At 34.0% G+C, this 18,125-nt stretch overlaps 1 protein-coding gene across 1 annotated transcript; it reads right to left on the bottom strand.

Moving 5' to 3' along the window:
• Window positions 1–489: 489 nt before the first annotated feature.
• On the bottom strand, window positions 490–15,834 carry LOC117232783. Its single transcript, XM_033492423.1, has 3 exons — window positions 15,516–15,834; window positions 1,724–1,992; window positions 490–814 (listed from the first exon to the last, which is right to left on the bottom strand). The coding sequence occupies exons 1-3, from the start codon at window positions 15,613–15,615 to the stop codon at window positions 761–763; spliced, it is 423 nt and encodes a 140-aa protein (XP_033348314.1). The 5' UTR covers window positions 15,616–15,834; the 3' UTR covers window positions 490–760.
• Window positions 15,835–18,125: the final 2,291 nt, after the last annotated feature.

Raw genomic sequence — 18,125 nt, 5'->3', positions numbered from 1 at the left:
GAAAATCAACAAGTTGATATTAATTATGAAACAGTCTAACCACCTTCTACGACATTCGTGTCAAAATGCTTGATAAATTAATTCGCAACAAGTGTTAGGATTAACAGACTGTGGAAAGAGAAGATGAAAACTGATACCCAATTGTTATAAATAAATCACTTGATATCGGAATAGTAACACGTGTAATATACAATGTATAAGGTAGAATAGCGCAGTAATAAATGGTTGAAAGAAAATTTACAAAATACAATATGAACATGTATGTATATAACTTCCAAGTCACATAGTATTATAGAGAGATTTTAAGATTGTAGAGATTTAAGATTCACGTCGCATTAAAATACATTAAATAAAATAAACAATCATTTTAAGGAATAACATTTTATTCGTTCTACTTTATGCTTACATATCATTCAATTTGAACGTTAACAATTATATTAAACAATTTAATGCTAAAACGAAAATCCGCGAATATAAGTGGAAGTACTAAAGTACAATAGTTTCTATTTATTATTTTCGTTCGATGCAAACAAAAATAAAATACACACATGCTACATATTAACGAATCGTTAATGTAAAATTCATCTTACTTGTGAAGTATAAGGAAACGTAACATAAAGAATTGGTAAAATTATAATACGATAACAGCCAAGATACTTCGTTAAAATATTTTCACTTATCAATTTCACATATTTTTGATATCTAATATTTTCCAAATTCTTCGTTTCGAATTCAAAGTATAATAGAAACGCTTATCCGTTTATTTGTTATTAAGCTCCACGTCCGGCTGATGAAGGCGATGTTGCGACGTCAACTGCAATTATTAATTGAATCGTTAGTATCATCGATCAATCGAGTTCTTTAGTTCCTTACGAATAAAGCGTGAAAACGAATGAACGATGCTTTTATAAACATAATACTTCCGTAACATTTAACAATTCATCTTTGAACAAGTTCATCCTACACTTAAGTTACGATAGTTACGATTTGAAATTGATATTATATGCATTATGCATTGGTATTACATATTGCATATCGTCATTATACAAGATTACTAATTTCATAGCAAATAACGAAAGAAATATGCTGTAAGCATAGTAAGACGTTTTACATAAATAGATTTTCGGACAACGAAGAATCTATCGTATAAAATGAAATTTACTTGCATTATTTATTACTATCGTTAAATCTCGTATTAATTCAGCTTACTATGCTTCTTCACTTATTCGTTAAACCCATAATTCATTCGTTTAATTATTCTAAGAAACAGTACCTTTAATAGTATTTGCTAGAATAATGTGAAACTAACGTTTATATAAAGAACGTTTGAAATTTAAATGAGGAAAAGGGAGGAAGACGAACAAGGAAGGAAGGAAGAACATAAACGGAAATAGAAGTGTGACTTAGGGAGAAGCTTGATACTCTGATCCAATCCCGCGTCTAATTAGCATACAAAACCACTATAGACAGTATAAAAGTTACAAAGGAAGGTGCCGAAGAAAGTTAACTTTTTAATGAGGTTTTGCATAACGATAGAACTTAAAATACTTAAGTTACCGATGGGTACAGGTGAAGGTATAGTTTTACAACGGAAGATCTTCAGATAAAAGATTCGCGCTTTAACCAAGTTCCGCAACTCGATAGTACCTGCATTGTTCAAGTTACTGATAGGCGATTCTATTCATTCGTTTTTGCTTTTTCATGAAATCAAATATTTGCATACCCATTGCCGAACGATGAACGACAAAGTGAAAGGGTCGAATCTCGTAGAATCCTGCCTACGCGTTTGAGGAAGAAGCATCTCTTCTTGTCCTTCGAACTTCCTCCCAGGAATAACGAACTCGTTACGCAGTCGTAGAGGTTCCATTTCTTGATGTTTGTCGCTGGTAGCCGCGTCTACTTGATTCTCTTGAAGAACGTTGCCCTGTATATGCGAATCGAACCTCTTGCCGTGTCCACCGAAACAGGAATGTCCGAACGCGGAACAACCACCTGTTAAAATGGAAACGAGATTACTTTTACAATTATGAAATTTAACATACTAAACTAATTTAAGAGAAGAAATGATTAAATCAAATACATTTATGATGAAAGACATTTGTCATAAAATATAGTTTACCATTACAGTCTGCTCCTTGTAGTTTACATAAATGTACAGAAATATAAATGTTACTTTTAGAGTATGATATACAGTTACTAGAATTCTAACGTACGTTCGTTCGACTTAACAGTAGAAAATAGCTGCGGTACTTCTCTAACAGACCATTTAACTATTGTTTCATTTGAAAATACTCGACCGTATTTTACTATTTTATAACTATTTCCGACCTCTGGTATCCAGGTTTATACCTTTCGCCAACAAGAGCAAACTTTTTATCAGACAAAGTGTCAGAACATCGACGAGCATCGTAAGAACATAATTTGTATCTCAGCTTATTTTTGGATGTAAAAATTTCGTTAGATTTAAGACAGCGTATTTGCAAAATAAAAGAAAACGCGTATCGTACGGAATGCCAAACTATTAGAAGCTGATAAACGGAAGCGTAAAATCTAATTTCACTTTCAAATTTACTTTCCTCCTTCCGTGATACGAAGTGGAAAAAATAAATGCTTTTAACGGATCACGAACGGGAATTCGTAATATGGAACCTTCGAAATTGATTCTACAGAACGTGGAGCAAGAAAGATTTTATACTTTATAGAACATACATAGCTATATGATCCATTTTAGTAATTAATATTTCTTAGACGATGTAAAATTTGAAAATTAATGGTCCTGCAATAGACGGCAGATATAAAGATAAATACGTAATCCCATAAATTCGAATGTGCAGTACCATCTTTTAAGTAAAGAAATATAATCGACTACTAAGAGAAAGAGAACGAGACGAATAACACGTTTTCGACCCGTAAGCAAAAAACGTTACACGAAGAAGTAGAAAAATGCTATTCTGAAATAAACGTTTTAGCAAAAACCGAATGACTTCGCGATATAAAATGTGATATACGTTGATATCTGTATACGTCTTGTACTATTGCAATATACATGTCGATTTAAACGCAGAGACTCTGTCAACAGGTTGTACAATTTAATTAACAATTACACGAATCATTAAAATATTTTGAGCAACCTATTACCCCTTAACCAAGCCAACATTTACATACTACGTAAGTTTTCATTCTCTGATTGCATAATGAATGAAATTTACTCTCAATATTTCAGTCGTAAACAAGTGTCGCGTGTATGTCACACGACGTATAGTATATTCCTAATCAATTTACCTTATAGAGTTTACCAATTTTGATATAAATACTTTACGCACGATCAAACTAAAACAGGAGTACGAATAAGAAATCATAAACGAAATTGTATCACCATTCCTGTCATTCGCAACCTATTCACAAATATAAAACGTATTCCATGCCACGATGAAATAAAACGTGGTCCTTAAATAATTTAAAGTTGAATGTACCTACGCGGCATGAATCAATCGAATCTCCTGAAAGCAAATCATAAATCGAGCGGAATAGGAAAAGGAGGAGAAGAGAAAAGAAAGAAAAAAGAATGTATCGCGCGAGAGAGCAAACTAAATGACAAACTAAAAAGCGTGACACGAGACGCGATTGGCCGTACGTGATCGGCAGAAAAAATGAAAAACCAAACGAATCGAACGAGGGCTCGAACTTATTCACTCGATTATTATCTTAAACGAAGGCTGGCTCTAATCGATCAACGGTTTCGAGCTTCTTTCCCCTACCGCGTCCTGTTCGCGCGTTTTAAAAGCTTCGAAAGCTCTTTAAAGGGACTCGATCGCCAGAGAGCTCGTTGCCAACAAGGATTTTCTTTTTTTCTTACACAAAGGTTACTCTGTGAATGGCAAACTACACAGATCGCAAAAATGATTCCTCTTGCTTTTCCTTCGTTTTTAGTTAGCTACAACAAAAGGGAAGGCGAATAGAAAAATTATATAGGAATTATTTTTGTAAGAGGGCATCTACGTTCTTCTATATAAAAAGAGCTCGATCGTTTATCGTTTGACTTGTAACTTTTTTAATAGCTACATATAGTATACGATATAAAATATGAATACTTTTTTAAACAACGTGAAAGAGTCAAGGGATCGAATAGAGCGTTGAAAGTCTAGTAGATTCAAACGAAAAGGCGAAAGTAATTGGAATTCTCTTCTTCGATCATACGAACAAGACTGTACTGTCTGTAGAGGCAAGCGATGGTTCACTGTCGCTCGTTTCTTTTCGTTGTTGCTAAAGGTTGCGATTGCATAAACGTGCGTTAAAGACGCGCTAAATAATAAAATATTCTAACAAAAGATATTAGTTGAAATAGGATGGAAGGTTAATTTAGATTTGAGATATTCCATTTTCATTCGAAGAACATAATATCTACTGTTATATAGATTTAAATTATAAGAATTTAAATGAAATAAAATTCTCGTATAAAAATGAAAATATGGATAAGAACACTGTGAGAGGGTTTAGAAGAAAATAAACTATGATATAACGTTGATAACGAGGTAAGGAATAAAAGTACATCGAGTGGATATTAAAAATTGATAATACATAAAGTGCAGTAACTGTTATACGCAATTATGGCTTGCGTAGTTAGCTCCTTTACATTAAATTTTTAAGAAAACAGAATACAACGTCAACCGGTTGGTTCGTTATAAAACCGGTGAAATTAATAAGAGAGATATTCAGTTTCTCGCTAGATTAATTTAACTACGCTTCTGACAGTTCCTATTGCTAACATATATCAAAGTTTTCGATAAGGAATAGATAAAGTTCAAGCTGTTCACACGAATATTTGTAGAAAGGGTTGATTAACACATTTTGAACATTCTTCTTGATAAACTTCGCTTTTCTAAGTATCCTCGATAAGAGAAGAAACAACCTACACGTGTTAGATCGGATGATGTCAATGAAAATTCAACACGCCCACCTTTTTATGTCCAACAGCTGGAAAATTTTGGTATTTGATATAGCTGGAACTGCGCGATGATACTGGACATCAGAGGCAGCCGCTTGCTATTCGTGGAGGAGATACAGCAAAGTCATAAAATTATCGAAGAACAGCTTTTATCTATGTAAATGCGTGTCTAGATAAACTGAGCAAGTGTAGCCAGGCGAACATAACCACGTACATGTGTCTTTTAATTTAGCTTACCTACGCACACATAAAAATATTTTTTCAGAAAGGAAGAACGAGAACGAGGGACAGTGACATTTTATAGACATTTGAGTCCCCCATCGCGGGCGTATGGCAAACATTCTTACGACCATCGACGAAGATGTTTTATTCTGTCGAAGAGCGTGAATCCTTCGAAAAATCAAACGGACAAATACATGCTTTACGTGTACAGTTAGGAACATAAGCATCTTCAAAACAGAGTAAGCTTTTTAGAATTAGACCAAACGACTTGAATTTTTCTGCCGAGTTAGAAGGATTAGTTTACTAGATGGACGTGTGAAAGAAGAAGTTGAAAAGTTTTGCAGTTGGTCGGAAACAGGAAGAAAATAGTAAAGGTCACTTTTTACCAGTCTTTTATCTGTAACGAAAACTTTAAAAATACACTTTGTAGATCTACGTTGGTTAAACACATGCTAAAAATTCCATCGGAATCGGTTACAGAAACAGGCAATGGGCATCGAAAATGAAATATATAGAAACTTTCGTTTCATTTTTCATCGCTTTCATTATTTTTAATCGTTTGCAACTAATAGCCACGTTAACCGATTTCGATGAAATTTTCAGATGACGCAAATCTACAGAACGTATTTTTTAAATTTTTATTTCACATAAAAAAGTTGCGGGTAGCGACCTTTACTATTTCCTTCGCGATTCCGATCAGCTACAATTTTTTCAAAATCTTTTTTACGCTTCTAACTTCTCGAAGAAAAAAAAAAGAAAAAAATAAAAGTCGTTTGATCCAATCTAAAAAAAGAAAATTATTCCGTTTTAAAGAAACTAAAAATTGTGCCAATGCTTATATTTCTAATTTTATGTACATCGTACGACGTATTCTTTTTTGAACATCGATAAGCAAGAGCGGGCCGTTGAAAAGTCGAAAACGAGAAGCACGAACAACGTCCTTTCGAGTTCTGTACTTCGCGTATATGTACATTCTCACGATAAATCGTTTTTTACTCGAGCCGAGGAAAATAGAAATATTTGCGGGCGACGCGATCTCGACAAACGATTCATTCGCACTTTGTGTTTACGATCGTCGAGAAAATGCATTCCACGACTGGACAGCCTATTCTACTGGCTCCAACTGCGATTGCACGTGCGAACACGAGCGTAAACGAGGTTGGCAGCTCGCATGATTCCATTGTCTCCGGTTACGGATGCGTCAAAATGTAACGACACGTGGTAGCCTGTTTTTATTACTATTTGTACCTTGATTTATCGTGGCAGTATTTATTCGTGATAAAATCGCTATGCTGTTAAAGCTTGTTCCACTGTTTTCCAAGCAGTGTTAATGTTCGCTTTTAATGCAGTCGAATGTGTTCGAAAGTGCTCTGTAACCAACCATCAGCGTTCGAGCGATCGTACGAATGTTTAACTTTTAGAAAAGGTCGGCGTATTTTTACCATATTTTTCGTATTAAATATCATCGAATCGATCGACAAGTCTCCAGTCTTTAACGAACGATTATTCTGTTCCGTATTTGTCGATTTCTATCAAATTTTAAAACGAAACGCTGAAGTCGATCAAACGCTGTTCCTGCTTAGATGCTAAAGCCAACAACTGAAATACTGTGACAGCCAGAATGGTAGAAATTTTATAGATTTACACATACATACACACACGCACGGGCGCGCACGCGGTATCATACGAACGGATGACAAAAGGAAAGCAATTATATTAACCGTGGACATTTTCTAGCGGAAACAATTGGAGAAAAGTCAATTACATTTTATACAACGAATGTCAGCGAATTTTGGTTCGCCCGTGAATGTACAAATTTTCGAAACTTCTTTACAATATAAAAAAGTTACATCGATTTGAAGGAAACAAATCGATGTCGCTGTACCTTTCGATCGTGCGATTAATTTCAACTTTAAATCGTAGTCTCCAATCATTATGTAACAAGTAAAACAAATACCGCGAGTCTTTATACAGAACGAAACTTGAATCGATTCAGTTTCTTTCATTTTAACTTCTCTCCAACTTTAATCCACAGATTAAGGGAAAAAACGAAGCAAACACTGCCTCGTTCGTTATGAATATTTGCAAAATAAAGCTCGCCAAATATTTACAAAACTGCCTACAAATTTTTACAAATACCACGACGTTACATAGGATAAAAATCGAAATTGGCTCAATACTATTTGCTTCGTTTACGTGTAATGCAAATTTTAACCTAAATTGCACTCAAACAAAATAAAATCCGCTTCGATTCTCTATAAATAATAAAATTCGCGCATTTATTAAAAAGGAAAATCGCTGTAAAATATTTTTGCAAAATGCAGGCAAGACGATTTATCGACTTAAACACGCGTTCGATTCTTCTTCGTGAAACGAACGCGAGATTCGTTCCTTATCTCCAAAAATAATTGGGCAGTCAAGGATAATATTGTGCCGAGTAACAATGCAAAACATTTCCATGACGCGTACTGAATTTTCAAAGTGATCTTCACCTCCCAGAGTCACAGTGTCAACGCAGGCAAGATGAAACATCGTTCTTGAAAGGCAACGGTAAAAGAGGAACAACTTGCCGACCTCGTTGTAGGTAGAAACGTCGTTATTTCTGGGATCAAGTGATTTAATAAAAGCGATTCGTCTCCGTAGAAATCTGCCTTTCGCGTTTAAAGCACGCTGAATACTCTGTATTTTATCCAATTTTTATACATTTTCGAATCGTTACATCGGAACGATCAAAAAGAATATTGTATTACCTTCTTTTGTTTAATTTTACAACTGTGTCCTGCTATATCTATACGTGTCGTCCACTATTTGACTTTTCAAAGGTGTTTTAGCTACGTGCATTCTCCTTTTAATCTTCTTTTCTTTTTTCTTTTTTCTTTTTTCTTTCTAAAATATCGAAACAAAAAACAAGTATGTACCTTCGCTAAAAAAAAAATCATCTTACTTACACGTACGTTACGCAACGACGTTATTGGAAAAACACGACGCGCTTGTTCATTAATTTTACGATCGGCCGTAAGTACTCATTGTCAGTTTGTAATGAGTGAAACAATATCACGTTACTAAATAACGATGATAACGAACACACCGATGCAGAGTATTCGCATTCTTCTACAGATCCAATGATTGTTATCGTTTGTTGCGTAACGAGAGCGTATTCCATTGTTTTCCGATTTCTAGAATTTCGCGAAATTTCGAAATTCTTGCGAGTTCGCGGAAACCGTCTCTTCTTCGTCGCGAGATTGCCCCACTGTCCGACATCGATGCTCGACCGCTTGAATAAATAATCGAGCTTGGAAAATATAATGGAGATGATACAAGACGATGCATATACGTTATTTTTACGTTTCGTTGGAAATCGTTTGGAAAACCTTTTAATGTACCCGAGAAAGTAGGTAATTTTTCTTTCGAATTTAATTCACCGCATGAAAAACTGTTTCGTTAAACGATTTAATTCTTCCTTTGTTTCTTGAATGGTCGATTTACGTAGATTCTTTGATATTTTCCATGCATACATTATAAATTACTTTGAACTTCAACTGATGGGGAACGAGTACCGTTAACGTAATTAAGGCGTAACTTCGTTGACTTTATTATATATTTGCTAATCATTTTTTAATTCTATTAATACACGTGGAAATTACGTGTAATAATAAAACAGAAAATTAGTCGATAGATAATTGATCTTTCTCGTAGTAATTATATCAAGAAAAAACTTATAATCGACTTACGTATGTAAATAAAATAAAATTCTTGTTAATCGCTATACTTTGTCGAATATCGATTTATATCGTCGTTTTTGCCCATATACCCGTGTGTTATTAATGTTTTATAAATATTTTACAAATTCCCCTTGGTTTATTATTTGTAAACTGACTAGTTAGAAAATGAATCAAACGAAGCATACATTCTCCATCCTACTGAATAATGTTCTATCACGCTAATTACTTTTGCCATATTACGTCCACTTGTATTCGATATTCTGCTGTATGATAAACGATATGCAGGTTTTATCGAAATTACGCGACGCCGGATATTGCTCGGATAATCGCGTCTCGGTATGTTCAGAACTCTACTAATAAGCCAATTGTTGGAAAAATTGAATCGTAGGTTACCTTCGATACAATCCTAATCGTTCTAACGAAAGACGTAACGCTCACCCAATTAAAGGTAAAGGGCAAATGAAAGTTCGATCGTACCGCACCTGGCTGGAACAATGCTTTCACGTTAGTTACTCACGAACTACGAGCAAAAGCGATTGTTAATGAACCAGATGTTCGGGAAATAACAGTACATCCGAAGTAACGAGAAAGATGCTTTAATCCCTTGGTTAAGGTGTCTAAATAGAAGAACCTTAAAGGAAAGTCCGTCTATCCATTGATTTTTGAAATTTGGAGAATCGCGTCCAAAAAATGTATCTCCTGGCAAATTATGAACGTCTGTTTAACGTAATTCCTAAATTAAAAATGAGGTTGGCGAATGAATCGGAAGTTCCTCGATGACACAGTTAATCCATCTTTTTTGAAACTTTAAATTTATAGAAAATATAGGATTATAGACTTAACAGCGAATTTCTCATTTGTGAAAATAGTTTTACATAGACAATATACTTTACGCTATACACAGATGGGACGAGATTAGCTCGTTAGAGTAAAATAACTGTCGATTCGTGAAAACCTTTATAGAGGAATGCCTGCCTGCCTTCGTTGATCGATCTTTATGCCAACTCGTAAAAAATCATTTGATATAATCGCGTACTGTGTCGATTCACTTTCAATGGAATACTACTCACTGTACAAAATACTAAAGTCGCGTAATTATTTATTTATACGATATGTATACAATGTTATACGTATTTATCTTAATAAACCGTGTCGTTAAATCGTAATCGTATTTATTACGATTATAGACGAAGAAAAAAGAAGATTGTATTCGAAGATAGTTCTTTTACTTTTCCTATTTGAATCAATTCATACTTAATCAGATATTGATACTTTTCCATACTGTGGTAAAGGGCTAGATTATATATATATATATAGATATGTATTATAAGCCGATATATCATCGACGTTATTGAGGTGGTACACGATACTTTTGAGTTCTTGGTAAGTAAAATCCATCCCCATCATATTTTCCATACATCGAATTATCGTGAGTAATAAGATTTAGATCGGATGGAACCGCAACGAATAAGACGATTAAAGGTACATAATAATGGAACCAATGTAAGAAGGTAAAATTCTTTATAATTGCGATGAAATATTCCTGTACTCGAGCATTAGAGATAAGAATATGCATGAAATATAAATGTTTTTCAATTTCAGTATATATATTTCCTTTCGATAAAAGAATCGTAAAGTTTAATGGAAATATAATTGAAACGCATTTTCTTCGTTAATAACTTTTTGTTTCTTTAAAAATGTAATTTCTTCGTTAAAAATTAATTAAAACCTTCTTGTTCAGAATGGTACGAAGTATAACATAATTTGTAGAAAATTGCTCGCTATTATTTAGGATATAAATGGATTCTTGGAATTTTTTAAACGTATGGCATGCTTATAATACGAAAACCACAGGTTTACATTGAAATCATAATGCTCGTTAGGCCACTCACTGTAATGCGATAAGCAGCTGCATATTGTTCGAACACGAAAATGACTACGAATAGAACTCGTACTTGTATGAACTTTTATTACTTCTCTGCCTTTTGTTATTTATGTCTCGTGTATTATAAAGTATCTTGTACATCTTCAGTGAACTAAAACCAGGATCACGCAACTACGTACTTATGAACGTAAGAACCACTCCCACTAAGCTATTCTTTTCCATCGAAAAGAAAAATGCTGCCAGTATATAAAAAATCTATTTTTTTATTAAATATTTATAAATTACTTTACCAATATATAAGATGCTTAAGCAATTTCCAATTTCCTGTCCATCTACGAAGTTTCGAAGTAACTCTTTAGCTCCATTTAAATAACGTTAAATTTGACGAGTAAGCCGGTCAGGGAATGCGATAACTCGACGAATAACGTTTACATTTACGAATTAATGGTTTATAAATTTATGGATTCCTCGACGCGTTGTTGAGCAAGTAAAACATGTTACGTGTTTTCTATACGAGCAACTTACAAGACTTCGTATACCGTATTATATTTAGAAGAGAACATCGAACGTCGCATTCAAAAAATTCCAAACCAGTTTTAAAAATTTCAAACCAATCTCCGCATCTCGATAACAGCATAAAGTTACGAGAAACTAGTTAGCATATTGTACGTGTATCTCCCTTGACGTCGTACGAGTTTTGTTTTTGTCAACTTTTTAATATAAAGTATATTTACGGCCGATTTAAAGCGATCTAATTAAACAAATCGCTATAAAATTTTATTACGTAGTACTTTCCAGAATCATCGAACAAATTCTGATCGACAGAGCTTCGATCGTTTTACGTTTCTTGTTACAATATTTTGCGAATGGAGCTCGGTATTTTAAATTACACTCGATTAACTTTAACCATAAAAATCATGTTATACGTTATAGAAAAAAATTGTTTTAAAAGGACAGATGAAAATTTCCACGATTCTTTAAAGTGATAAAACAACTACAATGTCGACCACGTACTTGCAAAAAAACAAAACAAGATAAATAAAACGTGGGTCGGTCATACGACACGGACATGATACGCGCACCGTACATCTGTCAGATGTTAACATTTCAGTTATACGTATGTATCGGTTTTTGCTATTACGAAACAAAAATATAAGAGAATTGTCTTTAAATCTTTCGATTATATTCTTTCGTCTCTAACCTACTGTGAGAAATGTATTTAAAAACTAATTAAACAGATTCGTTAGCTATCCATTGAATATGATAAAACGAGTAGAAAAAGCGAGACAAAGAAACATTGAAAGCTTGGAACTATTAATTACGAGATAATTTACATACCCTTGCGATAAAATAATTTATCTGTATCTACCGTTTCGTATTTATTCTCCAACATACATTAATTCCACAAATTTCAAACAATTGCACGAATGAATCGTGAATAAACTCAATTTACAATTACGTTCGTTAAATTTTCTAAAATTATGTTTATTATTTAACAAAAGCAATTCTATTCGATATCCTCGTCCCCGTTCGTTTGTCTAGACATTTTATATACGTTCGAATTCCGATCTACCTTACTTGCATTTTGATCTTGTACGTATAGCGTCGTAAAACATTATACCTTGACCTTACTTTGCCTGCTTAACACTGTTTCATCGTATATTATATTAGTAATCGTACTGATTACACCTATGATAATAACAGGTAAGAAACGTCAAAGGATATAATTCGATTTCTGCTGTTAATGGAAACTAACGAGTGATCTAACAATTGAATGTCACTGAGAAACAAAAACGTGTACTAAACAGATGAGTACGAATACCTGCGAGTTAAGGGATTTTGTATAATAATGGAGAATCGATGGTTCAATTTCGCATAGCCCGTCTACAAAATAATTTACGGTAAATTCGTGGAATCTATCCGACAACGCCATTGAAAGCAGCGATAATAATAATTACCATTTTCTGATGTGTAATTAGTCACATATGGAAAAGCTCGTTCGTTCGAAAAAGAATTGTGAAAATTATAGCATCGAGTCTAATTTCATCGAAACGTAAGTCTCGTTTTAAAATATTAAAGGGATACCGATGAACAGACCAAGTAATAAATAAACTACAATTTCAAAGTGAATTCAATGTATCCTAAATCCACTTAGTGAAATATTCTTCGTTATTTTCACTGAAAGGAGTAAAGCCACAGAAACACAAAAGTATTGGACTGGTCTAAAGATGAAAATCAACAGCACGTTCACAATTAACTGTAACTTATTTTATCAAGAGGATCATCGAGAACTGATAACTGTCTCAACAAGCGCTCGACAGAAAACAAATCGCTTTTCAGCAAATTGATCTAATTTCTATACCAACTTCCGATAATTCGCACGATCGCTAGAAAATTCAAAGATTCTCTGTAACCATATTTTCTACTCCGTTTACATAATTATCCCCTACGAAGTGAGGAAAGTTGCTCACAAAAAGAAATCGTTTTATTCACGGCAACACGAGATATTTACTTCCTTCCAGCCGTTTCGCGTCACGTCGATTAAAGTGATCATTAGTTGCGATTCACTTAAACGTAGAATCGAGTTGATCGAAGGGAGTGCACGATTAATTAGCAACGGAAGTATCGACAAATATGAACAAATCCAATTACGCGCGAACACCAAGGCATAATGTAAAACTGTGCACGCTCGTTCGTGTCTTTACCGCCCGGATCAATTGTTACGTAAGTTTAAACTGTGTTTTCAGTATGTTACAAAATGTTCAGTATTTTACAAAATGACGAACGGATGTAAATTCAACGGAGTTGCAACTATTGGATTAAAAAAAACGTTGAATAAGTTGAAGCAGAATTACCAATATTAGAATTAAAAAAGAGAAACGTACAAGTTTAATAATGTTCGGTCAAATCTTCGCGTTATACGTAAAAAGAAAGAAAAGAAAACCTCTGATACATTGGATATAACTGTGATTATTCTTACGTTATTCTTTGATCATTTTTCTGTAGACGTTTTGCAGAATGGTGAAACCACGGTGAAATTTTCAAGAAAAATAAGTATTCCATTCAATTTGCTTCGCAATTTTATCGTACGATATAACCCGGTGTATCTTCGCTTGATTTACTGCGTACAATTTAGTTTGAACATATAAACGTTAAAGTTAAATCGAAAGATTATGCGTATGGCATGTCGTATGAAAGTTTTCTTTCCATATCTTAACGCAATGAAACGATCACGGGGTTGGAGTATCGACAAACTAAAGGAAAAGGTAATTCGTTTATAATGAAACATTCGGATTAACGCGTAACATCGAGCCAATAATCTTTGTTTGCTATCACGATGAAACTAATTTAAGTTCACGTTACGCCGAACGACCGAGAATTAAGTATTCGTTCGATTGCTCTTAAACTACACCGTAGCTTTCCTGCGGTACAGCGCGGAGTAAAGTTCCTTTTAAATAAAGTTCGTTCTCTGCGAACAACAAAGAGCGAATATCAAAGATTCTCATTCACAATTGTAACAGCCGCTGTCATATTTCTTGTACGTTTGCCTACTGGCAGACGCGTTCTTTTAAAAACGAGAGAACGTTCGTTTCTCCGTTTCACGCCACGATCCTTCGCGAAACGGGTGGTTAAACGATACGAAACACGAAACCACCGAGATCTTTATTAAACTTCGATCGGAACAAATTGTATTATACTCGCCAAGGTCTAATTATAATATGCGGTGTAAAGGTGGAAAATTAGGGGGTTATAAGGAGGGAAATGTACGGAATGGAAATGTACCTGATAGCGTGTGTGATGGGAATTGATATTATTAATAAAATATATAATAAAATTGTTCGAGTAGATCCGAAATTTCCTACTATTATATTTTTAGGAAAATAAATAATATTCCATTCTCGTATTTCGCTTTCGAAGTCTTAATATTCCTTTACGTTACGTTTAAATAAAAACACTAAACTCAAACTTACTAACTTCGAAATACTTCGCTCGAAACATTCCTACGTTTAGTCTAAAAAACAAATTATCTACTCGAAACAAGCGATAAATATCGATGTACCTTATTTTATGATCACCTTTACTCTCTAAAATGAGAAAATCTTTAGCCCTCCCCTGAAACTCTCGTATAACGCAGAATTCAAGGAAATTTATGGAAGAAGAAAGTTTTATTCTTTAATAATACCCGAGTACTTCCATTACAAAAACAAAAATGTCTGAATCATTCGCATGAGAGCATCTTGTTCCACAACGTTCGCTTCGCTTTAAACCACTAACTCCTCGCTCTCTTCTTTATCAGAGTTCAACAAAAAAAAAATATTTTAAGAAGGTGAACGATACACGTTTGCCTATAATATCTAAACTCTGAAAGTAGATATCGAGATCGTTCTAATCAAAATCTTCTATTTCGTAACTCATCCTCCTCTTTGAAATATGCAACGACAAATAAAAGAAGAGTCCGAAGCAATAGGAAAACATATGATCGTTTTACAAAACAGAATTATAATTGACAAGCGCGACAACCAGCGATACATAGCCTACAAAAGAATATTACGAATAGTAGTAAGAAATATTTAATACAAAAATGACCGATAGATACTCGTATAGGGAAGAATCGCGATAATTTTTGTATCTTCGATAAACGCGAAGAAACGATCGGGAAAAGGTACTCTTTGACGATGTGTTTCGTGGAATAAGAAATTTCTAAAACAGCCGCAAATGTAAAATAAACAACAATACTCACGTTTAGCGTAAACCGTCTCGCTGACAGACAGTAGAATCACTAGAGTGCAGACCGATACACAGATCGACAGCGGAAGACCGGAAGTCGCGTTGCTCTTCATTCTCTTCTTATGCAAGTTGTATCTCTGGAAGCCGTTCCTGTTGACTTGTCCGAATGACTCGATCGGCAACTGGCAGACGAACCAAAAGATCCGATGCTTCCTCGACGAGCAGGTGGTTGTGAATGAACGAAGGAGACGTTACGCGGTCCTTCTTTTACGAGAGCGGAAACCAGAGTGGCGCAGTCGAACATTGCTGAGTCGAGCACGCTGACTACGCAGACACTGTGGGTGGTATATAATACTGGTTATATACAGGGTGTTGATATGTTGTGAACATGCGGGTTGATAAAACTCATTGAAAGAGACGCGAATCGCGGAGACATTTAACTCGTTCGTTAGTGAACTCCTTTGTACTTCGTATGCATATACACGTTACATATACATATGGTCGTGTAACTTTGAAGGTTGATGGAACTCGTTAGAAAGGGTGTACAGATCTCTATTTTGATTCTAAGTGTACGTCGTGGGTTTAAGCCTGAAAATTTCTTGATTTTACTTATAGTTCGTTGGAAGAGTGGAAGTTTAAAAATTGCTGGAATCTCTCAGTTTGAAAATCTTTCGGCGGAATTTCGATCGCATCCTATCTCTTCAAATTTTTGCGAAGAAATTGTTCAACTTTTTCGTAAAACTACCCTTTAATACAATGCCGATTTTTTATTATTGTCTCTGTAAATAACGTATTTCTAGAGGTTAATGCAACTATCAGGAATTGCATCTACGTTGCAAATTTCAACTGGATACGGAATTTATTTTGTGTTTTTGCTCTTCTGTAATTCCACCTAACCTACTGATTATCTTTATAGGATTATGTTTCTATGGTATACTTTCTATTATATTTAGAAACTAGAGTATATAAAAAATGCATTTTGAAAGTATTTGAGCAGAGAAGAACATTATTTAGCTGATATTCAACGATCTTGATATAGTTTCTATAATCAAGCTATTATGCCAAGAACATTAACCCTCTTTGTTACCAACAAAAGAAAATGTAAACTGATCGCTAATCTTAATGCCTATCCTGAACAAATATAATTTTTTTCTGTAAAGATATGTGAAAAAAAAACGAAAAATATACTTTCCAAAAACCGATAATCCGTTCTAAGAAAAAGCAAGATTTTTCTATAACTTCGATCGTTTGTATGACCTTCTTTCTATATATACATCGATCTATAGACCAAAGCGCAATATGTAAGCGAGTGTAACTTCTATTTGATTATCCCTTTGTCTCTTTTCCTGTTTGCGAGATAAAAATTCTACATCGTTTAAATCACTTTAAAGAGATCTAGATTTCTGATACAAAAATTTTTAATATTTTTTAAGTTCTCTCCTTTATACAATGTAAATTTTAATAATGCTTTCCATTTCTAGATAGAGCTAATAACAGCACGAGAAACTTTCAATTCCAAATTAAAGGATTCGACAACTTCGTTTACTTTTTTACCCGACACTTGCAATTAACGATTGAGATACGATAATTTTATACATTTTTAAGAATTTAATTACAACTTGACGCGATATCGGTTAAAAGTAACGTATTTCGTTCCAATGGATGTAGAAATTGAAACAGTACATAATTAAAACGATAAAACGTTGGTACATAGCCAAGAATACTTACCTCCAAGAAGTTTAAACGTATGTACATGGTATCGAAACAAGTTTCGTCGCACACGAACGTTTCATGCAAAGAGCTTATTCATTATGCAATGAATAATGGTTCGGTAAATCGAAATTCTAATCGTACACCCGCAGGAAATGATCCTCATTGTTCCTGTTCTATTCTACTTACAATGGAAAATAACATATAAAGAAAATAATATATAAATCAGTCTAAACACGCGCAACAACAATTCCAACCCTCACATCAATATCTATACAATGATATAATTTCACTAGCGTATCGATAGCATTTATTCGGCCAAATAAGACAAAGTTTATCGATGAAATCTATATTTTCGCTTGCTTGTTTGCAAATGAAACAACTGATAACAAGAAATCCGTCTTGTGAAAGCAAGTTCGATGGCTGATGAATCTTCCGCGTCAAACATCGTCGTAGTTTTTCTATTATTACAACGACTGTTGCGTTAATCGCATTTGTCGACTTTCTTTTTATTTGGCGCACTATAGGTGGAATTGTATAAATATTTTCGAAAGATCGAGAACGGTATGTGTTTGAAAAAGGAATTAATAATTTTACATGAAAATGTTATATATAGAGATTAAAACCATAGAGATACGCGTAAATATTATATAAATTTGAAAAGGGCACTTTACTCGCGTTAATTTCCAGTTTCTATAAAATTAACGACTGATTTACCATTTTACGTACTGTAATACTCTCCGAGATTTAATTTATTTATTGCAATGAAAGTAATATAGCATTTCATTTAATAATATTTTTGATTCGTTACGAGTAATTAGCAAATGCACTTACGAAGATATAACCGAAGTGAAATTTAAAACGAAATGACTGAAATATAATTTTCTATTTCTGCAAATGCGAGATCTAATAT

This window comes from Bombus vosnesenskii, unplaced genomic scaffold (genome assembly GCF_011952255.1).
Source record: "Bombus vosnesenskii isolate JDL3184/JDL3185 unplaced genomic scaffold, Bvos_JDL3184-5_v1.1 scf7180000013293, whole genome shotgun sequence".
Classification (NCBI taxonomy): domain Eukaryota; kingdom Metazoa; phylum Arthropoda; class Insecta; order Hymenoptera; family Apidae; genus Bombus; species Bombus vosnesenskii.
This window is presented reverse-complemented; position numbering and strand designations above follow the sequence as displayed.

What these genes read in the sequence shown, in the direction of transcription:
- LOC117232783 (XM_033492423.1), bottom strand. Translation starts at nt 15,615, where the DNA reads ATGAAGAGCAACGCGACTTCCGGTCTTCCGCTGTCGATCTGTGTATCG. An exon ending in CGAGACGGTTTACGCTAAAC is followed by an intron (nt 1,993 to 15,515) that starts GTGAGTATTGTT and finishes CCATTTTAACAG; the next exon opens with GTGGTTGTTCCGCGTTCGGA. An exon ending in CGTTCATCGTTCGGCAATGG is followed by an intron (nt 815 to 1,723) that starts GTATGCAAATAT and finishes TAATAATTGCAG; the next exon opens with TTGACGTCGCAACATCGCCT.